At 51.2% G+C, this 27,659-nt stretch overlaps 1 protein-coding gene across 1 annotated transcript; it reads left to right on the top strand.

Annotated features, from left to right (window-relative positions):
* The first annotated feature begins 11,066 nt into the window (after window positions 1-11,066).
* GDF6 (growth differentiation factor 6) lies at window positions 11,067-27,323 on the top strand. Its single transcript, XM_030862933.3, has 2 exons — window positions 11,067-11,490; window positions 26,081-27,323. The coding sequence occupies exons 1-2, from the start codon at window positions 11,067-11,069 to the stop codon at window positions 27,040-27,042; spliced, it is 1,386 nt and encodes a 461-aa protein (XP_030718793.1). The 3' UTR covers window positions 27,043-27,323.
* The last annotated feature ends 336 nt before the right edge of the window (window positions 27,324-27,659 follow it).

Here is a 27,659-nt window from a genome sequence, read left to right as displayed (position 1 = left end):
TTGGTGTCTGCCCCCAGTGGCTAAGGTTAGTTCAATGGGTTGTGTATGTTTCCTGGTGGAGGGGACTGGTGCCTGTGTTCTGGTGGATGAGGCTGGATCTTGTCTTTCTGGTGTATAGGACCATGTCCAGTGATGTGTTTTGGGGTGTCTGTGACCTATTATGATATTAGGCAGCCTCTCTGCTAATGGGTGGGGTTGTGTTCCTGTCTTGTTAGTTGTTTGGCATAGGGTGTCAGCACTGTAGTTTTCTGGTCGTTGAGTGGAGCTGGGTCTTAATGTTGAGATGGAGATCTCTGGGAGAGTTTTTGCATTTTGATATTCCATGGAGCCGGGAGGTCTTTGGTGGGCCAATATCCTGAACCCAGCTTTCCCACCTCAGAGGCACAGGCTTGACACCCGGCCAGAGCACCAAGACCTTGTCAGCCACACAGCTCAAAATATAAGGGAGAGAAAAAAAAGAAAGAATAAAATATAGTTATTAAAATAAAAATTATTATAGATAAAACAAATTAAAAATAATAAAAAATGGAAAAAAAGAAAAAAACAGAAAGAAAGGAAGAAGAGGCAAACAAACCAAAAAACAAATCCACCAATGATAACAAGTGCTAAAAACTATAGTAAAAGAAAAAAAATGGACAGAGAGAACCCTAGGACCTAGAAATGGTAAAAACAAAGTTATAATGACAAAATCACACAAAGAAGCAAACACATACACACTCACAAAAAGAGAAAAAGGAAAAAAATACATATATCTTTTGGGAAGTCTGAGGTCTTCTGCCTGTGTTCAGTAGGTGTTCTGTAGGAGTTGTTCCACATGTAGATGTATTTCTGATGTATTTGTGGGGAGGAAGGTGATCTCCATATCTTACTCCTCCACCATCTTGAACGTCATTCTATTCTATTCTTCTATTCAATTCTATTCCATTCCACTCTGTTCTTTCAATTAAAAAGAGCTGCTGGCCATTACTCATTACTCTGATGTGATAGACCGCTAACGTGTTACAACTGCAGTTTGTAAAATACTGTAATCTAGAGCATTTGGCATTGGGTCACAATATGAAAATTGTCCATTTGTTTTTAATTCAGCATGTCTGGAAAGTGATTAAAAGGCATTAATAAAAATCTCTGCTCCCTGATCAGTCCACTTTCTGATCTAACGAATCATCCTTTAAAAATCACTCTGAACTTCATGAAGGGACATCCCCCTTTCTCTTACCTGGCTGAACGGGAGTCAAGAGGACCAGCTCTTCTCCGAGCTCTGCCACTAACTGTGAGACCCTGCACAGGACCCACCTCAGCCTCTTTTCTCTAGTCTGTAAAATAATAATATTATTAACAGTTAAGATGTTTCTAGTGACTATGTGCTAGTCACCATTCTAAGTGTTTTATGTGCACGAATTCATTGACTCCTCACTGTAAATCTGTGAGTGAGATGCTGTGTTTGCTGCGACGTTATAGCTGTGGAAGTCAAGCCCAGGAGAGGTTTTGCTAAGGTCTATGTGCTGAGGCTGTAGACCTGCAACGGGAGAGCCAGGATTTGTGCCTGGGCAGCCTGTACCATTATTTTACACCACCTAGTTGGGGCTCATTAAAATAGGTGATCTCCCAGGTCTTCCTCGAATCTGACTTTCTGTATTTCTCCTTGTCATGGTGGTTGGGAGTTTCTCAAAGATTCAAATTAACCTCCTTGTAGCTTTTTGGAAAAGGTCTGTGATATATGGCCCTAGAGCATTATTACTTCTATAAGATAAACCCCAACCAATGTTTCTTATTCTAGGAAGAGGTGTCTGTGTGTGTGTGTGTGTGTGTGTGTGTGTGTGTGCACGCATAGGTGGTCAGGGAACATGGAAGGCAGGGAAGCTGGTAAAGTCACCCAAGCAGGTTTCTTGCTTCACCCTTCACATCCACACCCCTGATGTCCACATCAGGGGCTTGGTAGAAGCAGGCATCATGAAACTGTAACTCTTACTGGTAAGAGCAGATGTAGAGAGGACATAGGGAGGCCTGCCTTCCTGATGGGGCCTGTGCCTGTGCAGGAAGTAGGAGGTTAGGAAACACAGGCAGTGTCTGAAGGATCCAGGACACCAAGTGTCAACACAACGGCCAGGTGTGTGCTCAGGGGTGATGGGAGATGAGGTTAGGGCTGGGCTGCAGCAGGCCTTGAATGCCGGGAGAAACTAAGATGCTTATAGATGCTTTATAAGCATCTAAGCATGCTTTAGCAGCTAAGATGCATCTAAGATGCTTTAGCAGCTAAAATCATAATTTCAGGTATTATTGTGTTACACTCCTAAAGCATTATTCTGGGCAAATTGGGCACTACCTAATGTTGCTAAAATATGAGCTAACTTCTAAGAGAGGGTGAAGCAATTCCCAGCAGCCATTTGAACCTTGAAAAAAATGCAGCAAGCGAATCATAGTGTTGGCTCTGCCCAATCATAAAAACGCATCTCACAGGGAAGGAATCCATCTTTATTTGATGCTCTATTTAAACAAATATCAAATAATAAAATCCTCATGGAGGAGACAGGGTTCTCCCCCCAACCCTTTCAGGACCACTGTGGGAAAATAAATCTGTCAAGGGACACGTTTAAATAAAGGGACTGTAGATTAGTTTCACGTGGTAAGGTTTTTGGTTTTCTTAAAGAGGAAAATATAAGGGTTAATTCATTTGGTGCTTTAATTAGGATCAATGTGAAAGGAAAGGTTTTTTTTTTGTTTTGGGGTTTTTTTTTTTTTTTGCGGTACGCGGGCCTCTCACTGCTGTGGCCTCTCCCGCTGCGGAGCAGAGGCTCCGGACGCGCAGGCTCGGCGGCCCAGCCGCTCCGCGGCATGTGGGATCTTCCCGGACCGGGGCACAAACCCGTGTCCCCGGCATCTGCAGGCGGACTCTCAACCACTGCGCCACCAGAGTAGCCCGAAAGGAAAGTTTTAAAACGTGCTTCAGTCCCCAATGGCAGCTAGTTAAAGGAGAAAACTAGAAAGAGTGAGTGATGGAATGAGGAAGAGTAAAACAAAAGGCAGGGAGAAAGAGAGGTGGCGGGGATGAAAAGAGAGACTCAGGGACCAGGAGTGGGGACAGAGAGAGTCGATCACTGAACTGGGCAGGAAGAGCTCAGGGTGAAAGGGGCTGTGATCCGAAAGTCTCAAAGAGGCAGGAGTGGAAATAACTGAAGGCAAAGTGAAATGATCTTATTTAACGACAAAAAAAAAAAAAAAAAAAGGAGGAATTTAAGACTGTTCCCATGATATAGTTGAAGAGGTGAAGAAGGGCTGGATTTTAATCCTAAAAGAACTAATACGATTTTCCATTTGGCGTTTGTGTAGATAGGTATAAATCCACTCCTGGTATTAACAGGCTCTGTGTAAAGGGGTTAAAAAGCTAAAATTGTCTACAAAACTATCTAGAAAGTTTTAAGCATACCATTTTACAAATGCGCATTTCTTGAATTGTTTTATTAAATCTTTGTACTTTTTTATAGTGGTAAAATATACTCAACAAAAAAGGGACCATTTTAGCCATTTTTAAGCGTACGATTCAGTGGCATTAAGTACATTCCCATTGTTGTGCAACCATCCCCATCATCCAACTCCAGAACTTTTGCTTCTTCTCAGGTTGAAACTTTGTACCCATTAAACACTAACTGGCCATTCCCCATTTTCCCCAGCCTCTGGCAACCTTTACTCTACTTTCTGTCTCTGTGCTTTGTTTTTTAAGACCAATTCATTATAAGTTGTAGCTGTGGCATTTCATAATCGTAGCATTTGAGAAGCAAAGTCATGGAGGGAAAGCTTTTTGAGGAAAGGTGGGGCTTACCCTGATTTTTCAAACTCTTAAATCCCATATTTATTAATTTCCAAATGAAGTTTCCACCATTTCTCACATTTAAAGTGTTCATTTAATTAATTCTAAATGAATAGGCAACAAATTTGTCTTTATTTTTAGTGATTCCTAGGAATGGATACATTGAAGTATTTTCAAAAAGGACATGAAATTAAATTGTCATTACACCAAATCATTTCTATTTGACTAGAATCTACTGAAACTAGTTAGTGTAGGCTCATGCCCTAAATATTAAGAAAACGTATGAAATTGTTTCTATAATGATTGAGAAAGCATTCACCACTTATGATGGAGTAGTTAACCGTTCTTTGCCATTTCTATTACAAGTAAAGTCTGGGATATTAACAAACAGACAAGAGAGCAATAAACAACAGATACTGCGATCATTTAGCTAATTCTACTTAGAGTTCTGAAGCAAGAATAGATTATGATACATTGATAATAAACGTGACATTCTCAGCACATGTAAGTAAGCCCTGCATTTGAGAACATCTGTTTTCCCAGAGCCCTAGTAAATACACTTTTAACAGAGATCTCATGTAAAGTAGCCATATGCTTATAATTATCCAAATATTGTAGATCCCCCGTGTGAAATTTCACATCTTTGTTGCTTCTATTTTAATGTTGACAAAGTTGGTAGTAATTTTTAAAACCAAGTCTGATCCTAAACAGGAAAGACAGTTTCCTATGTAATTATAATTTTCTATGCAAGATTTGGCAAAGATCAAATTGTTCGTAGAATTTAATCATCTTTACTCTCATAGGCATCCTAGATGCTCATTGGAGAATTCACTTTGCTCAATTTAAGTATCCCAATACCTACTAGCGAACTGCAATGTGTTTTTAATCTAGATGATTTGGACAAACATAAAACACGTCGAATCATTATAGAAGAAAAGTGTTGCCACAGATTCACAGTGAAATACAGTAAAAGCTCACGATGTCAAACAAATGTAGCCTTTTTTAGAGAAGTTACTTAACAAAAGAAGTTCTTAAGAGAATATGAGAGCTGGTTAGATTGAAGTTTTAAAATGTAATTCCAGAGCGAAAGCATAAAGATTGAGAAATAGTAAAATTACCAGGGAATTATCTGATATTTAAAAAATCCAAATGGTTGAGTAATTAATGGTCACCATACTTACGTACATCTGTAATAAGAATTTACATAAGTTGTTGTATATAATCTGCATAAAAGCCCCAGAGGGACGTATTTTTACCTCCATCTGAGGTGCCAAAACTAAAAGTAGAAGGTTTTGAGTTCATATAGCTAAGAAGTGACAGAGCTGGGATTCTAATCATCTGCTCCAAACCCCTCCTCTTTCATTGGCATCCATGGTATAAAGGAGTCTACAGTCTGCTTCATCCTGATATGGCTTTTGTCTCCTTTCCAGGTTCTAAACGCGCCCAGCCCTTTTTATTTTTAGAAATCTGGCCAGATTAGCCACAATTTAACCTGATACGACTAGGCGATCAAATACACCTTGTTCGCACGGGGAATGAAAATTATTTGCTCATTAGGAAAGAGAATCATTCATTTAAGAATAAAGTTGTATACTGTGTGTTTCCTTTACAACTTTCCCTCAAAAATCAAAGCACTTCTTGAAGTTCTTGGCAGGTAGCTTGTCCCTATTTCATGGTGAAGACCAATGGTTCTCAAACTTCAGCCTGCATTAGAATCCGCTCAAGGGCTTGTTAAAGTATAGATCTCTGGGCCCCAGTTTCTGATCCCATAGATCTGGGGCGAGGCCTAAGAATCTGCATTTCTAACAAATTTCCCGGTGATGTTGATGCAGCTGGTCCAGGGGCCACCCTTCCAGAACCACTGGTGTTAGCAAACTACACCATGGCTTGACCTCTGCGTGCCCCGTAGTGCAACCAGACAAGGAGAACAGTGATTTGGTCGTCTTGACACCCCTGGTGAGTCTTCATGCTTCTTTCAGTATCCAGAACTGGAACTCGAATTCCCTGTCAAACTCAGTACCATGACACTGGTGCCAGGCATGGGGCTGACCTACCGAAAGTCTGAGTCATACCCGTTCAGCTGATAGAGTGGGGAAACAGAAGCCCAGAGAGGTTATATGTGTTATATTATTGGGCACGAACTCTTCATTCCATTTCATTTAACTTGTCTCTGAAGCATCCTGCGAAAGAATGGGAGTACCAAAGCAAACAGAGCAAGGGGCATAATAGGTCTCAATGTTACATCGGGGAAGCAGGAGGAATTGGGCGCTGGTACCTCCCAGGCTACGTTGTGAAAGAGCAGCTTTATCTTCACGTGCACCCTTTCCTAAGAGCCCTTTTTTTTTTTGCCTCTTCCTCTGCCTCTCCAGAGCAGTCCTCACCTTTCTTCCTGTTGCTCAGGACTCCATTCGTTTTTCACCCTTGACCCCTTTCGAGGAAGGTTACTCAGTACTCTAAGCGTTTTTTTCTTTTATGAGGGACTTTTTCTTGCAGATGAAGTTGTACGGAAAGGTCAAAAACATAGAGCAGGGCTGCTCAGCTTGGAGAAAGTGTGGGACACAGGAACCTCACCTGGTAGGTTTACTCCTCATTCCTCTTGCCGAAAGTTCTAGAAGCTCAAAGAAACAGACTTTTAAACCCACTGCTCTACTCCTTTTTGTCCTTAGCCTTCTTTTCATCAAAACCTGCCAGTCTTAAGTCTCATTTCTCTTGGACCATATAGGTGTCAACTAGTTAATGTTCTCAGGTTATCAGTTTGTCAATTTATTCGGAATAGTATAATAGTGGTAGTAAAGTATGAATAGGGACCTTATCCAAGAACATTTTTGTTTTAACTGGGACCTTATGAAAACAGTACTGCAAACTAAAGAAATGATTTCATTTGTGCAAATCTCAGGTGTTAGACTACCTTCCTAGGATATATTTCCAGAGACTTTACAGAATGGTTATGTCATACTAAAAGTTAAATTATTATTTATTTATTTATTTTAATTGAAGTATAGTTGATTTACAATGTTGTGTTAATTTCTGCAGTTCAGCAAAGTGATTCAGTTATACACATATATACATTCTTTTTTATATTCTTTTCCATTATGGTTTATCACAGGATATTGAAAATAGTTCCCTGTGCTATACAGTAGGACCTTGTTGTTTATCCATTCTATATATGTACCCCTAGTTTGTATCTGCTAACCCCAAACTCCCACTCCATCCCTTCCCCACCCTGAGATAAACTCTTTTATTTATCTAAGAGAAACTTCTCTCCCTGGGTTAGTATGAAATAATGCTTTGAAGACAACATCAGCACAGATTTCAGAGAGCAAGGGCAATTCTGTTTGCTTTTGGTTCTGTATCTCTGGGCAGGTAGAGCTCTCTTTATGGAAGTTTTGTGGACAAATGCTACACACACCTTATATATGACTCTCTCATTTCTCAAACTAATGTTAATATAGGTGTCACTATTCCTTGCTCATCTCGCAAGCCCCTGAAAACTTTCCCACGTCCAGCCCTGTTTTGGTTCTCCAAGGGTAATTCCCTCAGCGTCCACAGGAGGGCAGGACACACCATACTGCACAGTTGTCTGTATTTCCTTCTATTTGGGGGGAAAAAATCTAACCATGAAAAGAATGCCGGTTAAGTTGCTAAAGGTGCCTACATCAGACCTTCTCATTTCAGCTCAAGAACTTTTCACCCTTTTTGATATTCTTCATAGATGAAACAGCTGAAGAAATTCCAAGAGAATCTAAGACTGGACTGAAAATTTCTATAGCATTATTTCAAATTCTCAAAACAGTCTGAGAAGGTCTAAAGGCAGATTTTGACTTGTAGTTTGCTCTCGTATCTTTGTTTTTACAACACACATACCCACAGAGCAAAGGCTCTGGTGTGTCCTTGTTAACATTGGGGTGGATTCCTATTTGAGGCATATCTATGAGGAAGAGGTACGGCTTTATACGTGACTGGGGATCATTGTCATAATATTTGAAATATGAAATGCTTTTCAGTACAGGGAAAGCATTGGATTAAGTGTCAGAAAGACTTGCCTCCTGGCTGTGAATAGATTCCTGACTGGCTTGCGACCTTGGGCCCCGTCCACCGAGTTTGTGCATCTGCTCACCTGTGTGTGACATGAAGACTGCAGCGCTTTCAGGCAAAGGAGAGCCAGCACCTTCCTTGCTTGGACTTGAGCCTGGTAGCAATGAAGGAGGAGAATATCTGTCCCAGGAGAATATCTGTCCCATTTAGCATCCATCCAGGATCCTGACGGCGGGAGGACAGACCACATCCTCTGTGGTTCCTGTCCTAGTGTCATTTACTCTTACCCATGACTCCATCCAGTGTGCTAAGTGCTCCTAAGCCACAGCAAATAGGCTCATTACTTTGTTTCCTGTTTACTGATAACTTGTGGCAGATAATAATTGCCGTGGGCCAAAAGAAGAGAGAACATACAGGACTGCAGTTGCAGGCAGGAAGCCTTCTTATTGGCTGGGGGCTCTGAAACCGTGCGTCACCATTAACTAGACTCCATACTGATAGAAATTAAAATACTGATAACACAAACCACAAGGGTTCGTGTCCCCAAGGAAAGGGATGGAGACGGACCCCAAGGAGGAAGCCTCTCCTGGATGACACCTGAAAAGCAGACGTACAGAGCTTGCAGGCCAGGCCAGAGCAGACCATGTGCCTCCTAGGGGTGACAGGTAGGCGGAAGGGGAAATGTTGCTTCTTCAAGTGAGAAAAGAGGGGTTTCGAGTTTGTGGTTTGGCAGAGAGTTGTGGAAGACCTGCAGAGGAGGCAGAAGGGCACAGAGGAGAGCTGTCTAAGAAAACAGCCTTGGCAGTAATACAAAACCAAACCAAAAAATGAAAAGAAGGACGAGCAGACATGCTTTGGACATAATGTTAAGTGACAAGGGGAGGGTACGACATAGCGTCAAAGACAGAGACAGATTGAAAGGGGACCCATAAAGGCAAACACATTTTGGTCTCTTGTAGTGGCAAAAATCTGAAAAATAATCTTTTTGTTCAGTTCCGTTTCCTTTTATGTCATTAAGTTAGTAAAAAGCAAACTATTTTAAAGCACAGAGAGAGGAAGAAAAGGTTATGGTAAAGCAGCTTTGAGTCTAAAGTCTCAGAACTTGACAATCGTGAAACCAAAACTGGGGACATAAGTAGGCCTGGGATAAGGCCAGAAGGGACACCCATGGAGGAGACTGAGAGGAGAGAAGCTGGCTTAATAGCCCCGCGGTTAAGAGCTCAGACTCTGCAGCTGTGTGAGCTTGGGCCTCAGTTTCCCTATCTGTAAAATGGGGATAATCCAATCCTTATCTCATAAGGTTGTTTTGAAGATTAAAGGAAACAAGGTCTCTTGGGTGTTTGACGTTACCTGGGGGAGGCCAGTGCCAAGACCTTAAGGAAGATCCGGAATGAAGGGAGCAAGGAAGCAAAACTGCCTCTTCCTGCAGTCAGGTGACTGGTCTCTGCAGAAGGAATGAAATAGCAAAAGGGGGAAGGGGGAAGAAAGTGAGAGGGTGGAGAGTATGGAGACTGGGAACACACACACACACACACACACACACACACACACACACACACAAAGCAGCGTGGGGAAGGAAATCACCTGAGAGCAAATAAAATCATAAAGAAAAGCAAAAGCAATAAAATAGGGATATTGGCTCAGAGATGATTCCTCTTTGCTGGAGAGGGAAGAGCACTGGGTCTGGAGTCTGAGCCCTAGGGTCTGTTTCTGGCTGCACATCCTCCTGGCTGAGTGTCCTTGGAAAAGTCATTTATCCCCTCTCAGGCTTTGTTTAAATCTGTGAAAGTGAAAATAGGAAGACCAACATCACAGAAGGGCTGGGGGTGATTCAAGGAGATCTTTTTACGGTTGGTGGCTGAGCACCCAATAAATGCAAGGGGAAACTCGACGTCCACAGCATTAGGGCAAGGAGCATGGCGGTAGAGAAGCAGCCCTCCGTCTCGTCTTCCAGCCTTCAGGCCGGGGAATGAGTGAGGCAGTAGGCGGGGAAGACAGGCACGGAGAATCTGGGGACAGATAAAGGAAACTCGTGATGGGGCGAGGCTGGGCTGAAGAGAAACAGATTGGGGGAGAGCTGCAAAGGGAGGGGTCCACTGAAAGGGGAGGGGGAGTCCGGGGAGGGAGAGGGTGGGAAGGCCGAGAGAGATGGGAGGGCAGTGTGAGAAGAAAAGCAGGCTGGGGAAAGAGGGATTGGAATGCAGAAGGAACTTGGGGAAGGAGGAAGTATTGAAGGCGGGAGGGAAAGAAGAGAGGGAAAATGGGGATGCCGTGGAGGCGGGGGCCAGGCCGCGAGAGGGAAGAGCATCCGGGGAACAGATGGAGGAGAAAAGAATCGGCTAAATCCAGCGTCAGAAGAGGTTGGGGACTGCGAGAAGAGAGGCTGGGGCCTTCAGGAGAGCGCAGCAGCTTTTAGCATCCATCCAGACTCTAAAGACTTGTGGCCTTTGCCTGACCTCGAGGGTCGGGAACAGACGCCCTGTCTTTGTGGAGAGCGGTACCCCACCGAGAGAATGCGGCTGTTCTGGGCAGGGCCCTACGCCTGGCGCGCGGCGAGGCTTCCCTGGCCCTGGGCTGGCCCTTGAGGGGAGCGATCGACTGGCCTGGAGGTTGGGGCCGAGGAAGGAGGGTACCACCGCCCGGAGCCGGCGCGCAGTCGGCTGCTGAGGCGCCTGTTCCGAGCTGTCCCTGGGGGGCGCCGCCGCCGCTTCCCTCCTCCGGGGCCGCACGCTCCCAGCAAAGTGGAGGAGGCTGGGGAAGACCGAGAGCCTGCGGAGCGCTACGGAGGGACCGAGCTTCGAACAGTGCTAGGGGGCCTCTGGCGCTGCGGATGCCCCTGGCTTCCTCGCTGCCGGGCGGCCTCGCCCGCCTACCCCTGCCCGGCGCTCCTGGCCCGCTCTGCGCGCACCGCCTGGCAACCCCGCGTGCGTCCCGCGGGGGCGCTGCGTCCCCCTGCCACCCCGGCCCACAGCGGCCCCTCTCCCCCACACCTCCTGCCCGCACCACCCGGCCTCTCCTCCCACCCTCGGCTCCCCTCCCCTCCCTCCCCTCTCCTCCCACCCCTCCCGGCGAGGGGCGGGAGGGGGCGTGGCAGGGCCGGGGTTTGTGTGGCTGGGACCCGGCTCCTCGCACTCCGAGTCCGCCCGAGGAGCCGGGCCCCGGCCGCTGTCCAGCCGCTCCGCGCCCCTCGCGACCCGCGCCGCCGCCTCTCGGGGACCCGCTCGCCATGGATACTCCCAGGGTCCTGCTCTCGGCCGTCTTCCTCATCAGTTTCCTGTGGGATTTGCCCGGTTTCCAGCAAGCTTCCATCTCATCCTCCTCTTCGTCCACCCAGCTGGGCTCCGCCAAGGGAATGCGAAGCCGCAAGGAAGGGAAGATGCCGCGGGCGTCGCGAGAGAGTGCCACGGCTCGGGCGCCCCTGGGGCGGCAGGAGCCACAGCCGAGGCCGCAGGAGGAGCCCCGGCGGCGGCCGCCACAGCAGCCCGAGGCTCAGGAGCCTCCGGGCAGGGGCCCGCGCGTGGTGCCCCACGAGTACATGCTGTCAATCTACAGGACTTACTCCATTGCCGAGAAGTTGGGCATCAATGCCAGCTTTTTCCAGTCTTCCAAGTCGGCTAATACGATCACTAGCTTTGTAGACAGGGGACTAGGTAAGTGGCAAGACGCCCGACTCCTTTCTCCCTGGAGCTCCGCAGCCAGGGCACAGCTCCGGCTCTGGCAGGAGGCTGCATTTGTGAATTCCCTTCTCGTTCTGGATACCTCCCCCTTTCTTTTCTTAAACAGTTTTTCTCAAGCCTAAGTAAGTTTCCGAATGCGGCTGCAGATTTTATTCCAGTATGCAATCCTCCCTGCCTCGCTTTCTTCTTTCCCTTCCTTCCTTTCTCTCTCCCTTCCTTCCTTCTTCCTCTTGCCTTTTGCAGAAAGGAGCGTGGCGGCTGCACGTCTGGTGGCTGGTGGAGGAAGCGTGGAGGGCGGGAGGTGGCGGGCAAATGACCGGGGCTGGAGAGGGGTCGCGACGGGGACTGGGAACCCGTGGCAAGGGGTCACTGGTTGTACCGGGTGCGCGGTCCAAGGCCGGGCTGCCGTGGGGGACCGAGCGGCTCAGGGGCCTGAGTGAGCGCTGGAAAGCCCCGAGCTCCCATCCGCTCCGGGAAAAGCCGGCAGAAGAGACTTCCACGGTCGAAGAAGCAAGTCCGCGATTGGCGTCTGGCAGTGCCCTGGCCCAGCCGCTGCCCGGGTACCCGGCTCGTCCCCGCGCTGGACGTGGGGATGGTCAGCCGCGTAGGAACCCCGCGCCCTCGGGCTTTTTTTTTTTTTTGCTCCTGCAGCGCGCTCTCGGCCACTCCGGGGCCTCAATAGAGTCATTTCTGCAGAGGCAGCGGCAGCAACTGGCAGGGCGGGCCGAGGGCAGGGGCAAGTGAGCTAAATTTGGGGGGTTGTTGGTACTTAGCTCACACGGGTGCCTGGGTGTGCTCGTTCACCTTTCTGAGCCAGGCAGCTCTCCTGTCTCTGCGCTTCTACCAGGGGCCCCGTCTTTGGTCCCCTCTGTGGGCGCGGGTGCATGTGTGGGAGTCTGCGGAAACCCCTGCGCCCCCTCCTTGCCACCTGCGTTGGTCTGCAGCCTTGGAGAGAACCTCGCGCTGCAGGCGCCGGGAACTCAGTTCCTAAAGAGAAGAGACAATACCGTAGAAGGAGGCAGTAAGGAAGGGAGAAAAAGCAAAGGAAGGGCAAACGGGAGGTAGGGGACGAGAAGAAAGGACGGAGGAGATAAAAGAGATTTGGGCATCTATCCACTCCGCCACCCTGCCCGGACTTAGCTCCTCGACTCGGACGCCTTCCCTGCCTCCCACTTCCAGGTCAGTGAAAGGGGGGTCGCCCAGGAACCGGCGAGCACGGGGGTTCGGACTGGGAGGGCTGCTCTGCTCCGACTGCCTTGGGGGCACTTGCACGCCCTCGGAGCTTTACAGAGCAGGCTAACGGCCCCGAGCCTCGGGCTCTTCCCAGGCTTCAGCCCCCGAGCCCCCTCCCTTGCAGCCGCCTTCCTTGCGGGCATGGGTCTTGCCCACGCTCGGTTCGCGGCTGCAGCCCGAGGTCAGCGAGGTTCACGAGCTGCTGAAAAGTCTGGGCGGCAAATTAACGCCAGGTATTTTATGGTGATTTTACAACTGCTAAAGTCACCCTGGCAAATACAAGTGGCTTCTTCGTACCGCTGCACCTGGGGCCCCGGCCGCCCTGCTGCCAGCGCAGCTCGCCTTCTCCCCACCTCCACCCCTTTCCCTGCCTCTGTTGTTTCTCTCCCTCCAAATCTTCTGTTTATCGTTCGCCTTCTCTAATACCATAATCGAAGGCTACCCTAGACTTGCCTAGTCGAGAGAGTAAGGAAGCACGGAGAAAAGTACTCTAGAGGCCTTTCCCCAAGGGAAGAAATCCCGCAGGCCCAGGGTGGCGGGCGGTTGGGCGCGCATTTTCTTCTCCCCACGGGAAGTGGCCAGAACCTCCGCCCCTCCCCCAAGCGGACACCCCCTAACTCGTAAGCTGCGCCCTGTGAGTTTGGCACGGGACCAAGGGACCCTGCGGGCGGCTGGGAGGCGTCTACCGAAGCCTGCGGCGTTGGGGCAAGTGTGGGAGGTCTCTGGGGGCTCCAGGTCCGGCGCAGAGGCTGGCTCGCTTCACCCTGGCTCGCGCTGCAGCAGCCTGTCCGCGGGCACCGCGCTGGGCGCCCCCGGGGCGCCGGAGGTAGGGAGGGGACTGGCTGCGCGCCCAGGTTGGGGGGGTGGGCCCTCAGTTCCCGAGCCAAGCTCTCTAGGCTAGCCGAACCGAGATCCAGACGTCCGGCTTCCACTCCCGAACGCGGCCCCCCGCCGGAGGAGGCGCGTCGTGACCACCTGGACTGCAGCTTCAAAGGCGCGGTCTCCTCCACGCCCTCCGGTTCCCAGAAAACGCGAAGAAAGGTAGTTAGTTGACCGCGAAGGCTGTGCGGCTGGTAGCACGCCGCGCTGGGGCGAAGGAGTGCGAAGCCGCGGGCTGGAGGGCGCGCGCAGAGGAGGGGGTATGTTGCGGGCCACAGCACAAGCTTGATAAAGGGAAAGCCTCACTTTCTCTCTCACTGATTTTGATTTGATGTGTCACCGGCGGCGACCTCGGGCTGGACCTTCCGGGGCTTGCTTAGCATCGGGCCCCTGATTGGAGTGTTTCAACTCAGCGATCTAATTGAGGGTTCATGTCATAACACATCAAATGCTGTCTAGTCTCCCGTGATGGAAGGGACCCGCCAGCCGCGCATCCCGACTCCTGGCGAGGACTTCCGCCCCTCTCACGTGGGGACTCTTAAACCGCGCCAGACCTTCCAGCATCCCCTCCCCCAGCCGTGGAAGGCAGGACAAGGAGGTAAGAGCGGCGGCCAGCTGAGAGCTGGGCCAGCCGAGTTAACTTGGCGCCTTGCCTCGGGGATGTTTAAATCGCCGTCGAGTGTGGCAGGCTTGGCTTCGAGAAGCAGGGGTCCCTCAGGGGGAGGAGCAAAGAAAACGGAAGGAGTCCTGAAATCCTCTCGTGAGGCATGAACTACTTACGTACAGTACAGTATTTGTAAAAAGCCTTCCTCACCCGGGGACCCCGGAACCCCAGAAATTACACCTAAAGCTTGCGTTTAAGAGAAGGAGAGCGGGGTAAACTCTGTCCATTGTGAATGAATGAAGAGCGCTTTAGGTCTATAAAGACTGCGTGTTCTGTAATGCCTCAGCCCGTGCCTCCTTCTCCCAAGCCCCATGAGGAGGACACCTTATTGCAAGTTGAAAAAAAAAAAAGTGTCCCCCCTTTCGGTTCGCTCTCCAAACAACTAGGGGTAATCATAATAACTAAGATATATTGACATGTTGAGCACTTACTGTATACCAAGTACTGGGCTAACATTTGTTACATGAATTATTTCATTTAATTTTAACAACACCCCCCAACCACCGGGAAGAAAGTGCTACAGTCCCTGTTTTACAGGTCAGTTAAGGAAGACAGAGAGGTTAAGCAAATTGTTCAAGGTCACACAGCTAGTGAGAGCTGAAGCACATATCCAGTTCTAGCCCCTGCATATTTACCTATGGCACTACATGGGTAGGGTGAGGGTGTTTCTAAAGGATGGTGGCAAGACGCAGAAATGGAAGAAGTTGACAGATTTCTCACCCCGTCTAATATTCCTCTGTGATCTCTTAAGACCCAGTTAGGAGTTGGAGTGAAACTTTGGATTCAGGGGTCTAACACTGCGCTGTGCCTTGCTTCTTCTTTGTACTCCCTGTAAAACGCACAAACTACCTTATCCTTGACCTTTAAAAATGCCTCCATATTGTGCTTTCAAGATGATTTTGGATCCATAAAGATGAGAAAGTGTGTGAATGTTTGTGTCGGTGCGGTCATAGGATCAGGATGGACCAGGTTGGATATAGAGAAATTACAGTTAGCACCTGATAGAACTCATTACAAGACCACGAGTACAGGAGGCTTGGATCTCTAACCCTGGGGCCCTGGAAAGGCAGACAATGAGAACTCCTATGAATTCAACATGGCTGTAAGATAGAGGGGGAGGGAGAGAGAAGCAAAACTTGGACTTTAGTTTATGTAGTGAGAAGCGCCACGTTATTCCAACAAGGGAGAACAAAAAAGCCTCTTAAGGATGAAGAAACCAAAATGAATCTAAGAATATTGCTGTGAGTTAGGTTTCCAGATGATTTTGAAATAAGAATTCTCTTTAAATATTTGTTGTTATTGTTACAATAGCACTCTCAGAAAGGAGGCAGCAGGGAACAGATAAAAAACAAAAAAACAAAACACCAAAACACACACACACACAAACCCAAACGAGATCGGAACATCCTTGAGGAATTTGACACCCTAGAAATGAACCTCGGGAGAGTTTGCTGCAGATTGTTTGTTGGCTTCTAGGTTTACCTTCTGGGTCGCGATTGCCAAGGGGGCAGGGCAGGACAGCTAACGGGGAGGACATTCTAAGAGCGGCATAGTTCCTTCCTGATTGAAGTTCGTCTGGTGTGGCATGTTTATGCAAAACAGCGTGTTTCTGGGTGGACCTGGGCCGCAGAGTAGTGCAATCAACGCAGTGGTGCTTTTGCCCGGACCCTGTTGTCGTTGGCAAACGGAAAATGAAATATAAGCAGGGAAGCATTTTAATGGGGACGGAGGGAATTCACAACTGTTAATTATTTGGTGACCTTGTATTCGATTTGTTTGAGTCCCTTATAAAAACACTAATGCAGACCAGACGGCCAAGTGAGGAAGCCGGCAGAAGTTTCCAATCTAGGCTTTATTTCCCCGGAAAGAGGGAACAGCCTTGGGAAAGGATTGCTGAGCTTTTAAGTACGTGCGTGTGAGGACGCGCCGGTGTGAGCACCGCGCGGGGTTTGCGTCGCCGTCCAGGTTCAGGATCCTGCTCAAACGTGGTGAACTGGCAGGTCCTATAAGAATCCCGGGGTAAGGGAAGGAAGCCTTAAACCAGAAGTTTGTTCTGCTCTTCTGGTTGGAATGATTAAAACATTTTTCAGGCCACAAACCAAACCCTTAGCCATTGGCTTGTTGTTAAATAGCAGTTAATGTCACTCCCACCCCTAAGGCCTTAAGGGTTGCCTTACAAAGGCTGCCTTAGCACCTAGTGTCTTCTGCAGCGAGAGTGCAAGAAGCGCCGGAATTCTGGGGCGGGCTTCCTTGGCAGGGGAGACTAATCTGAGAAGGACACTGAGCTTTTTCCTGGCGCGGGAGGCTCTCGAGCTCTGGGAGTTTGCGCGGTAGAGTTGCTGGTGGGGGAGGGGATGGAAAAACGTGCTCAAACATCCTTGTCGTTTCTGTACATTAAAAAAAAAAAAAAATTACCTAAGCCACAACCCACGACAGGCCTTGGGAATCCCTTCCCGCGCAAACTGAATCAAGACCTGAAACCTCCCCCTTACGACCAGAGGGGATGCGTGTCGTCTGGACCCGCGGGGAACGCAGAGCGTTGCATTGATGGAGGCCCTAGTGCAACTCGCTTTTTCCCAGCTGGAGTTCTCGGGGTTCTGGCGGCTCACCTCCTTGAAATTGGTGACGTCTTCCTGGGGCGGCGTGGGGAGAGGGAGAAGGGAACTGAACAGAGAGGTGGGGGAAAGATGGTTTGATAGAAGTAGGGCAGAACGAAAACTTTCGTTTCCTGCCAGGACTTCTGCTTGCATCAAACGACCCAGAGCAAATTCACAATAATCCCTGGGGACTTTTGAGTAACGTGAAGGACAGTAGTTCGATAACTCTTAGGGTAGGGAATAACCCTGGTCAAGCGATGCTCTCTGGACCCGGGAAGGGCTCCGAACCGAGGCCGCGAGGTGTGGCAAACAGGAATGTGGATCCGCAGCGCCACTTCCTTGCTTGGCATCTACCGCCTCCCTCAAGCCCCCATCCCCCGCCCTTAAAGCCTGGCTGTTTATTTTTAAGCTCAATGTCGGTTAAATGGTGTCTCCTGTTTACAGGAATTAAATAGGTCCTCGTCGGCCTAATGGGTTCCAGGGTTGCTGTTCCTTGCCCTCCAGGACAGTCCATTAACGCTGCTGGGGGCCGAGGGTTGGGTGCGCTGGGAGTGGGCGGGCGGCGCTGACCAGCGTTAGCAGAGAGGCGCGCGCTGCGCAGCGAGCGGCCCGGGCGCCTGGGGGCGGGGCAGGGTTTAGGGACCCTATAGTGGGCTTGCAGTGGAGTAGAAGGGCGGGCCTCTGGCCCCGGCTGGCGCGGGTCTGGCTGCTGGAGCGGAGGGGAAAGCAAGAGCAGAGGGTTGGCTTTGAGGTCTGTCAGGGCTGGTTTACCCGTCCCCCTTACCCCCTAAATAACGTAGGAACCGAAGAGAACCCGTGCGCCTGTTTTGCAAATCTGGCTTCCAGGCAAGTTGGTCCAGTTCCGATCCCACTTCCCAGCTGACCGCCGCTCCCACGCCCAGTGGGGAGGGAAATTGAACGATGCTAGACTATGGCCCATAGCTACCACCACGAATCTTATTTTGCTAGGACGTTGTTTCGGGAGTCAGCCCGAAGTGAACACAGTGGAGCTGAGTTGCCGCGATCCCTTGCTCAGAAGCTGCGTCCGGCCCAGCACTTTAAAGAACACATCACTGAGGTTTCTCCTGCGCGGGACCCCTTGACACCGAGGGTCCAATATCCTGACCACACGCCAGTCTGAGCCCGTCTCCCCACCTGCAACCTCAGAACCGGTCGGGGAGGGGAAACAACATAAAATGGGAACCTTTTCTTCTACTTTTCATCTCCAAGCTCTCAAGTCAAAAGCCTGCGATCATGTTCTAGCCCGAAGGGCGGTTTCAGGGCTGTGATACCCTCCCCGCTGGGCCTGGGTTGCTCCCCTGGACTCCCAGGTGACCCTACAGGTCGACATTGCAGGGAGGGCGACCTTGGGTAAATCAACCAGGTCCGGGCCCTGCTCCAGAGGTTCCAAGAGAAGGCAGCAACCTGCGGGGATGCCGCAACCACGGACGCCAGGCACAGGCTGCTTGGCTGCGGCGGAAAGGTGGGGAGAGAGGCTCCAGCGTGAGGGGTGTCACCGGCTTCTATTTGGATTTCATCTGCAGTGGTGTCAAATTAAGATTTGGGCCACTGTGGTCAAGAGCCCAGGGTGGGATGCCAGTGAAAAGAGTCGCCTGGTGAAGTGTCCTTGATCTGAGCTTTGCGTCTCTGTCTCTTGAGCCCCTGAGAGGCCATGAGAGTTCGCACCAAGTGCATGGAAACTACTTTGTCAATGAATCTGTTTCGTCCTAGAAAGAAAAAAGGAGTCTCTCGGAGGCGACTTCGGACTCCTGCTGGGGGTGCCCAGCGCCCAGAGCTCAGAGTCGAGGGCTGGCCCCTCTCCTGCCAGAGAGCTGCGTTACTGAAGGCTGTGCTGCGGCTCCCTAGGAGCGTGGAGTTGTTCCCAGTTGGGTAGAAATCGGGGTTCCCCTTCTCTCCCTCTCCCAGCCTCACTGGTTTGCCGCTGGCTGAGTCAGAACTTGCTGTGGGAACTTTGAGGTTTCTCTGTGGGATCCAGGCAGGCCACCAGACTCGATGAATTCTGTGTGGTTCGCAAGCCCAGGCTCGAGACAGGGAGGAAGGTAGGGATCCGCCAGGCTTTGGAAAGTGGGTGGAAAAGTCCTCTGTGGAGGACTTCCCTCGGGCCTTTCTGGTCTTTGAAAGGAGGAAAGAAGCTGGGAAATTCAGGACAAGCTATTGGGGCAAACACTGGGGAAGCCAAGAGACCTGGAAAGAAGTGGGGCGGTGACTATATGGTGGGAGGGGCTTCTGTGGGACTGCGATGCCGCCGCCCCTGACACTGCAGCCCGAGGGGCCACTCACTGCTACCACCCTGCTCTCCTCCAACCTGCAGGCTGAAAAACATAGGGAACACACACACCCGCACCCTACAATGGCTCCGTGGACTGTTCCTGCCCATAGGATGCCAGTGGAGAAGTGGGACAGGTGGGGCAAGGAGATCAGTCACCAGGCCTCTCGGGGCTGCGGCTGCCCGGAGCCAAAGGGGTTCGCACATGGGCTAACCCCAGAGGAGGGACCCTGCAAGGAGGGCCCTGTCCTTGACGAGGTTCCGGCTGGAGGTCGTTTGTTGACTTGGCATTGTGGGAGGGACCAGAGCAATGGATAAGGCCTGGGGGATGAGAAGGAGCAAGGTGATGGGGGTGAAGCTGAAACCCCTATGGGCCTGGCCCTTTGCTGGAAGCCCTTGCTTCTCTCTTAACCCCTCTGCCCAGCACCTTTCCTCCACTCACTTCTGCAAATCCTGTGGAAAGAACTGAATTGCATCTCCTCAAAGAAGGCCAAGAGGAGGACACGTGTATCTTCCCCCTACCTGGCCCCCTACCTGGCCGTAGGTCGTTGCAATAATATTGGCTGCATTCACTGGACGCTTCTGTCTGTCATGCACAGCCTGCCCTGGTTACCTCGACTCTGATCTTTACAATGACTCTGCAAAATGGGGGTCATTCTCCCATTTTCCAGATGAGATATATGAGTCTGGGAAAGATTATGTGACCCAGTCCATCCAAGGCCACCCAGCCAATAAGTTACAGGGCAGGACTCAAATCTATGCCTCTCACACTCAGGACTCCTATGCTCATTCCATGTTGTCGGTAGTAACTAACATTTGCACACATCTTCAGATGTCTTTCCTACTCTATCTCATTTGCCACCCTTCCCTCAGTGACTTTGAGCTGGCCTTATATTCTCATTTTGCAGATGAGAAAATTGTTTCCTTGGAAATCTACTTCAAAAGTCCAATTGTTGGCATCCCTTCTATTCTGCTGATTAGGGAGTGATTGACACTTGGAGATCAGGGATTGATGCCCTCCCCAAATTCATAGGTAGCATGAAAGAACTGGAGCCTTCTCAGGGTTTCTACCAGACAGAAAGATCAGGGGCTGGGATGTCCAGGGTGGTGGCACAGATACTGGAACCAGACTACTCCATCTACCTCTATCTTGGACAAGTTACCTTGAGCTCTCTGTGTTTTAGTTTTATGATCCGTAACATAATAATGATATCTTTTCTTTTTTCCGTAGGTCGTTTTGAAGCTTAAACGACTTATTATAAGTTTAGAATTTAGATCATGCCCAGCACATAGTAAGGACTTAGCCCAGTGTTTGCTGTTATGATCATACTGGATGTCAGCAGAAACACCCCAGAAAGGGTGAATTGTGGGGGTGGGGTCCTGATTCTGCACCTCAGGGGGTTGCTCAGCAGTTTGCAAGACTCAGATCTCAGCGGAGGCAGGGCGCAGGACAAGAGTACAGGGCGATGCCCGGGAGATCACTGTCCCAGAAGAGGGTCATAGTTGGAGCACAAATTACTCAGAGACCTTCATACCTCAGAGGAGACAGGGTTGGTGGCTCATTTTTACTCACCCAGTACACCTGACTCTATTTCCAACTTGTGGACTTTGTGGCACCTCAGGGCACCCTCAGGGCTGAGGGACCTGAGAAGAAGTGACTCCAAACCTAGCTATGAATTCCCCGCTCGGAGGTCTTCTATACTTCCAGTAAAGGAAAAAAGAATTCCTGGCAGAACCCAGCTCCCTTTGTGTCGACGGCGTTGGTGATGGACGTGTGTCTGGTGTCCTCCCTCCCTCTTTGCTCCACCGCCAAAGGAGAACCCTGTGAGAGGGGCGTGGCCTCAGGTCTGAGGGCCTCGGTTGGAATAAAGACCTTCAAATAGTGTCCCTGCCAAGCTGCAAGTCATTGGGCAAGTGAAGACGCCTCTCGGAGCCCGCTCCGTCACCTATAAAAGAGTGGAACAGTACGACGGGCCTCGGACACTCTCGGTGAGGATTCGCGGACGGAGGCCACCCAACCCCCAGCACAAAAGCACGCCCAGAAGCATTCAGGGATGCTTTTGAGGATGGGGGAAAGGCTGAGCTGCAGACATCTGGAGTTTCCTTTGCGAAGACGGGTGATTATACGCCCCTCCTCCATCCCCACCTAGGGGAGTAGGGGTGGGAGAGCCCCGTTTCATCTCGGCTTTCTGAGCCGCAGCCCTTCGCTGGAGGATGTGCCTTCGGAGGACGTGCGGCGGGACGCGTGGTGGGGCGGCGGGTGGAGGCGTGTGAGGCCCGGCCAGGCGCCCACGAGTGGCCGCTCAGGTCACGGCGAATTCAGAGGACGCGAGCGGAACACGCGCTTGGCAGCATTGGGGAGCCCAGGGTCTGGGCGCGAAGGGCCTTGGGGGTCGGGCGAGCTGGAGCTCGGGGGAGCCCTCGGGGCCAGCGAGTGACACACAGTTCAACCAGGACTCTCAAGAGGGACCTCAAGCTGCGTACGTATCTCAAGACGTCTTGGGGAAAATGCAGTGCGCGGCCTTTCCGCCCCAAACCGAAGGACGATTCGGGTTTTCGGAAGCCATCTGCAGCGGGGAGCGGGGGAGCCGCCCCCAGCTGGAGGAGCGCGTGTGGGCGGCGAGGCTCGGGTCCTGCCGCTGAGCAACCGTAACCCTTACGCCGCCTTCCCGGGGCGCGGTTCCTGGGGTGTCCGGACTTAGGCGCCGCGGGCATCCTTTTCTTTACGACCTGGTGTTTGCTTCTTAGCTTCCTCCAGCCACGTAGCTTTCTAAGCCAGTTTCCTCATTTAAAGTGGGCGTGATAGTCCCTACGTTGAAGTGATTCGTTCCCTTATTTGCTTTCCTTTTAAATTTTTATTTTATTTTTTAATCAATTCCACACCAAATGTATATGTTTGAGGTGCTCCTAACCTTTAACCGACTTGCCCTTAACTCAAAAAAGGCTGACCTATTTATGAAGAATTTTCTTCAAATATGAAGGTGGTTTGTTCTCTTCTCTCCGTCCCTCCTTCCTCTGCCCACCCACCAGAGCAAGCTGATAAGCACATATCCAGCGATTAAAACTTGAGGGGTCGCTCTGTCTAATACTCAGCAAACCCTGAATTAACCTGGGTGTCAGCCAAGCTGTAACAGACCAGGTTGATACAGATAAAAAGCAAAAAAAGATAGCTCTCGTGATTTATTACTGATCAATTTCAATTTCAAGGCCTGAAGCGTAAGATTGACCTTCCAGGATGCAAGAAGGCGCCACCTACAGATTCTGAAATGAAAACTACCTGTTTCTAGGCAAGAGGATGGGAGAGAGTGTCACTTGATGACATCAGCTCTCCTCTATACAGGACTTAATGGGAGAGGAGGCTTGTGGGAGAAGGTGTGAAGAACTGGCTTCGTACCCACGGATGGCCATGGCGGCAGGGCCAGGCCTTGTGATGCCAGGTCAGCAGGCAAAGTGTCTGCAGGGTTACAGTGGATGGTGTGTGCACTCCCCAGGTTGGATGCCTCCTCTGGGCTATTTCTGTGACGCATGCCTCCAGAGCAGGTCCAGACAGGTGGAGAATGCGGTCCGTAGGGGAGCTGCACAGAGCAGCCGCACTCATGCGTTAGAGGTTCTGGAGACCCAGTGAGAGTACGTGTGGCTGAAAGAGTGAAAAAATGTGGACGTGGCTGTGAGGGGCCGGAAGGAACAGGGAGCAATAGGGACCTGGTTCTGGTGAGCATTGCCTTAGATCCTGTCTTGGGCCCAGTGCTTTGGGGCCCTAGGGCCCTGTTTTGTTCTCACCTCCCGTGGTGCCCTCCCCACTTGGTGGGGAATCTGAAGAGTCAATGAAATGTGCTTACCTAGATTCGTGGTTCTTATAGTGGGGTCCCCAACCAGCAGAATCAACATCTCCTGGGAACTGAGGAGAAGTGCAAATTCTGGGCTCTGCTACAAACCTCTGGGGCTCAAGAGAATTTGCATGTCTAACAAGTTCCTGTGTAATGCTGACGATGCAGATTTAGGGACCACTGCAGGTTCACTGGCTTTGAGAGCTACTGCTCTAGTCTGGTACCTGAGCCACAGAGTTCTTGCTCAAATAGCCCTGAGCCCACTTCCAGGGCCTGGGCAGCTTCTTCTTTGGGTCTGTCCTCCTAAGGGTGTGTCACATCGCTGATGTGTGCCCCTGTAGCCTGGGAAGCTTGGAGCTGTGGGCAAGGGTGTCCACATCCACGCAGGTAAGACCCCTCGAACTGTGGAATGGAGCCGGGATGGGAAGAAAAGAGAGCAGGATACAGACTGAAGCCTCATTTGCACTTTTCCCCCCCAGCCCTGGAAAGAGTAGGAGCAGGCTAATCTTGCTAGAAAAATCATGCGAAATCCCAAGGCTGCAGAACCAGTGGAGCCCTCTTTTTACAGATGCTTTCCTTTGTTTTGACCACTCTCGAGGACTAGAGAAATGTGACTCAGCTGTGCAGACCATTTATTAGCCCACACTTTAAAAAAAAAGAATGAAAACAAAAGCAGGCTGATTTCTCCGTGTTGCATGAGAGAGAAATAAATAAATCATCCTTTACACCTGCCTAATGCTCTCCGACCAGTGACAGACTGTCTCAAGAGTTATATAAGCAGAGATGGAAATGATTTCCTAAAGGAGCCCAGGTTTTATTCCTAGCAAGCCCTGAAAATACAGTTGGGACTGTATCCTCCATGCCTTGTACCGTGGTCACTCCTGGTTGCCTCAGCTCCAGGACTTGGACTCTAATGGACAGGCAGTGGGGCTTACAGGCTAAATGCTCCAACTCTGAAATTAAACGGACCTAGGTTTGGGTCCCAATACCACCATTTATTCGTTGTGAGACTTTGGTAATTATTTTCTCCAAGCCTTGGTTTTCCTATCTGTAAAATTGGAACAATATGAGTACCTACCTTGCAGAACTGATCTGTGCTCATAGATAAAGGATGAAAAATATGTCAGCCCTCACGACATTTAGCTGGTGCAGCAAGTGCCTTAGGTTTCTCCCTCTCACCACATCCTCAGTTTTGGGGGGGAGAGAAATATGAGAGCCAGGAAAGTGAAGCCTCAGGCAATAGGTCCAGAGATCTGGGTGGTGGTTGAATGTTGTCAGACACAGGTTTCTTTAAAGGAGGAGAAGAAAGTGTGCTGAATTCCCACTGATTTTAATGTGCCCTGGTCGGTTTGAAGGTCTTGGCTTCCATAAATCAACCGCCTCCAGCAGCTTTTCCCTTTTCACCTCTCTAACCCTTCCCACAGCTCCGTCTCATGTCGGGACTTGTGTGTTAGAGTGAGGCAGCCGCCCGGCGGTCAGCCCAGAGTGGGAACTGGGTGTGGCTGAGGCCCAGATCCAGTGCCCTGGGGCTACATCTGGACAGGCAGTGAGGGTCGGACCTGGGACCCGGTGACACTTTTACTATTGAAATCTACCCAAACTTTACTAGCTTCTGGGGAAAGCTAGGGGCTTTGGGGATTTTTGTATTTGCTGGGTTGTAAATATTTTATGAGAAGGCAGCCCAAGAAAATCTGGTTAGCTTTCCGCCTTGCACACTGAAGTGGGGTTGGCTTCATGCACAAATGTGTCAAAAAAGAAGTCCAGTCCGGTTTTGCCTGGGTCCCCAAGAATTCATCTTGGATTTAAAGCCTGTTATTGTTCCCCCTCCATGTGTCCCCATTCTTTCTCTCAGTGGTAACCAAAAATTTTATCTTCAGGATTAGTTGCAAAGCAAGAAGATTTCAGATTGGGTGGGTGGGGGAGGGGAGAATGTCACTGTGTGTGTGTGTGTGTGGCTGTGGTTTTCTCCTTACTGATATATTTATTTCTCATTGGCTGCAGGATCTTCTCAATGGATAGATGCCTTGTGTTTGTGTTGGTTCATTTGCCCCTCTGCAGACTTCTGAAAGCCTCCCTGCTCTTTTGTTTGTTAAGTGGCTGATGAATTTTAGAAAGAAAGAAATCACATTGCAGCTCCTCATTGTGTCAACTTTGTCCTGGGCCTAAACGCACCAGCAAAACTGCCTGCTGGGCGGCATCTTCTCCCAGACCCGCGGGTCTCAACTAGGGCTGCACCTTCAAGTCAACTTGGAGCTTAAAAAAACCAAAGCTAACAAACCCCAACAAAAGTCCAATATCCAGGCCCTGTCCTCAGATATTGGTTCAGTTGGCTGAAGCATACCCTGGCGCTGGTAATTTCAAAATTCTCTAGGTGGTAGACTGAGAATGACTGCTCTGGATGTTTCCCGCTTACTGACCAGCGTGTATCCTGGGTCGAGCAGGCCTGGATCCGTTGCGGTGGGCCAGATGGACAGGACAGGGTCCTAGCTCCTATGGGCTGTTGGAGAGGGGCGGGCTTATGCTGGGAAAGACAGACCGCTAAGGAGACAAATATAAACGAGGTCATTGTAGATAGTGCTAAGTGCCGTGAAGATAATAAAGCAGGGTCCCGTGATAGTGACCGAGGGAGGCTACTTTAGATCCGGGTGGTCGAGCATGGGCTTTCGGAGGAGGTGACATTTGAACCGAGACGTGAATGATGAGAATGAGCCAGCCGAGAGGAGGTCTGGGGGAATGCGGGCCGGGCAGCGACCACAAAGGGCACATTAGTGGTTACATAGGCTCCTGGGGGAAAACCCGGGAGGCCGCCGCCGCGGCCGCCACTCCAGCAGCCACCGACTTCCGCCCAGGGAGTCCCGGGCTGAAGGGGAGGAGGGGGCCGCCCTGGTGCCCTCCCCTTCTTTGCCGCGCACCGCCGGGCGGGGAGGCGGGGTGGTCAGCCCCGGGCGGGCCGAGCTGGACCTCTACCGGCCTGTCCCGTTCCCTCCCCGCCCTTTTCCTCCCAGGGGCGGCCGCGGAGCACCGGGCTGATCTCCCTCTTAAGTGAAACTGACTGTAATTATTTTTTATCTCGCAGACGATCTCTCGCACACTCCTCTCCGGAGACAGAAGTATTTGTTTGATGTGTCCACGCTCTCAGACAAAGAAGAGCTGGTGGGCGCGGAGCTGCGGCTCTTTCGCCAGGCGCCCGCAGCGCCCTGGGGGCCGCCGGCCGGGCCGCTCCAAGTGCAGCTCTTCCCCTGCCTGTCGCCCCTGCTGCTGGACGCGCGGACCCTGGACCCGCAGGGGGCGCCCCGGCCCGGCTGGGAAGTCTTCGACGTGTGGCAGGTCCTGCGCCACCAACCCCGGGAGCAGCTGTGCTTGGAGCTGCGGGTCGCGTGGGGCGAGCAGGGAGCCGGCGAGGCCGAGGCGCGCGCGCTGGGGCTCCAGCAGCCACCGCCCCCGGACCTGCGGAGTCTGGGCTTCGGCCGGAGGGTGCGGACCCCCCAGGAGCGCGCCCTGCTCGTGGTGTTCACCCGATCCCAGCGCAAGAACCTGTTCGCCGAGATGCGCGAGCAGCTGGGCTCGGCCGAGGTTGCGGGCCCGGGCGCGGGCGCCGAGGGGTCGTGGCCGCCGCCGTCGGGCACCCCAGACGCCGGGTCTTGGCTGCCCTCGCCCGGCCGCCGGCGGCGACGCACAGCTTTCGCCACCCGTCACGGCAAGCGGCACGGCAAGAAATCGAGGCTGCGCTGCAGCAAGAAGCCCCTGCACGTGAACTTCAAGGAGCTGGGCTGGGACGACTGGATTATCGCACCCCTGGAGTACGAGGCCTACCACTGCGAAGGCGTGTGCGACTTCCCGTTGCGCTCGCACCTGGAGCCCACCAACCACGCCATCATCCAGACGCTGATGAACTCCATGGACCCCGGCTCTACCCCACCCAGCTGCTGCGTGCCCACCAAACTGACTCCCATCAGCATCCTGTACATCGACGCGGGCAATAACGTGGTCTACAAGCAGTACGAGGACATGGTGGTGGAGTCCTGCGGCTGCAGGTAGCGGCGCCTTCCCTGCCGCCTTGGCCCGGGACCGCGGGGGAGGCCTGACTGCAGAGGGGCGGAGGAGGAGCTAGCCTTGGACGAGGCAGAGAGTGGGGCAGCAGCCTGGGCTTTCAGCCGGGTGGGAGACCAGGGAGTTCCGCCTTTCCAGAACCTTCCACCTGCCAGCCCAGAGGGAGCGACGGATTTTCACACCTTGCCCGGCCACCCTGGAAAAACAAGCCAAGGAGGATTTCTTTAGTTTTTGTCTTTATTATTGTGGCTTTGGATTTCCTTGTGTGTCTCCCAGGTTTTGACGGGAGGTGAGGGCAGGGGAGACGCATACCTGGTTCTCAACTGCTCCAAGGATTGAAAAATTAATAGTTTAAGAAGGGAAACTGGGGGGAAGAATCACCTTTGACCACATCTCGGTCTGATTGTTTGCTACCTGTGTAAAGAAGGTGGGGTCTTTCTGGCCATGTCGTAGCCTGTGCCTTGTCCCCTCGCCCTTCCCCCCAACAGAAAGTGTTAAGGTAGAGAAATAGGAAAGCCAGGAGGGGTCCTGCCTTTAGAAGAGCTTTGCAAGAGGTGGGCCCAAGCGGGCCTTTTCCCGCTTGATCGTATACCCAGCTCTGCCCT

Source organism: Globicephala melas, chromosome 17 (assembly GCF_963455315.2).
Source record: "Globicephala melas chromosome 17, mGloMel1.2, whole genome shotgun sequence".
Lineage (NCBI taxonomy): Eukaryota > Metazoa > Chordata > Mammalia > Artiodactyla > Delphinidae > Globicephala > Globicephala melas.
This window is presented reverse-complemented; position numbering and strand designations above follow the sequence as displayed.

What these genes read in the sequence shown, in the direction of transcription:
- GDF6 (XM_030862933.3), top strand. Translation starts at nt 11,067, where the DNA reads ATGGATACTCCCAGGGTCCTGCTCTCGGCCGTCTTCCTCATCAGTTTC. An exon ending in CTTTGTAGACAGGGGACTAG is followed by an intron (nt 11,491 to 26,080) that starts GTAAGTGGCAAG and finishes TTTATCTCGCAG; the next exon opens with ACGATCTCTCGCACACTCCT.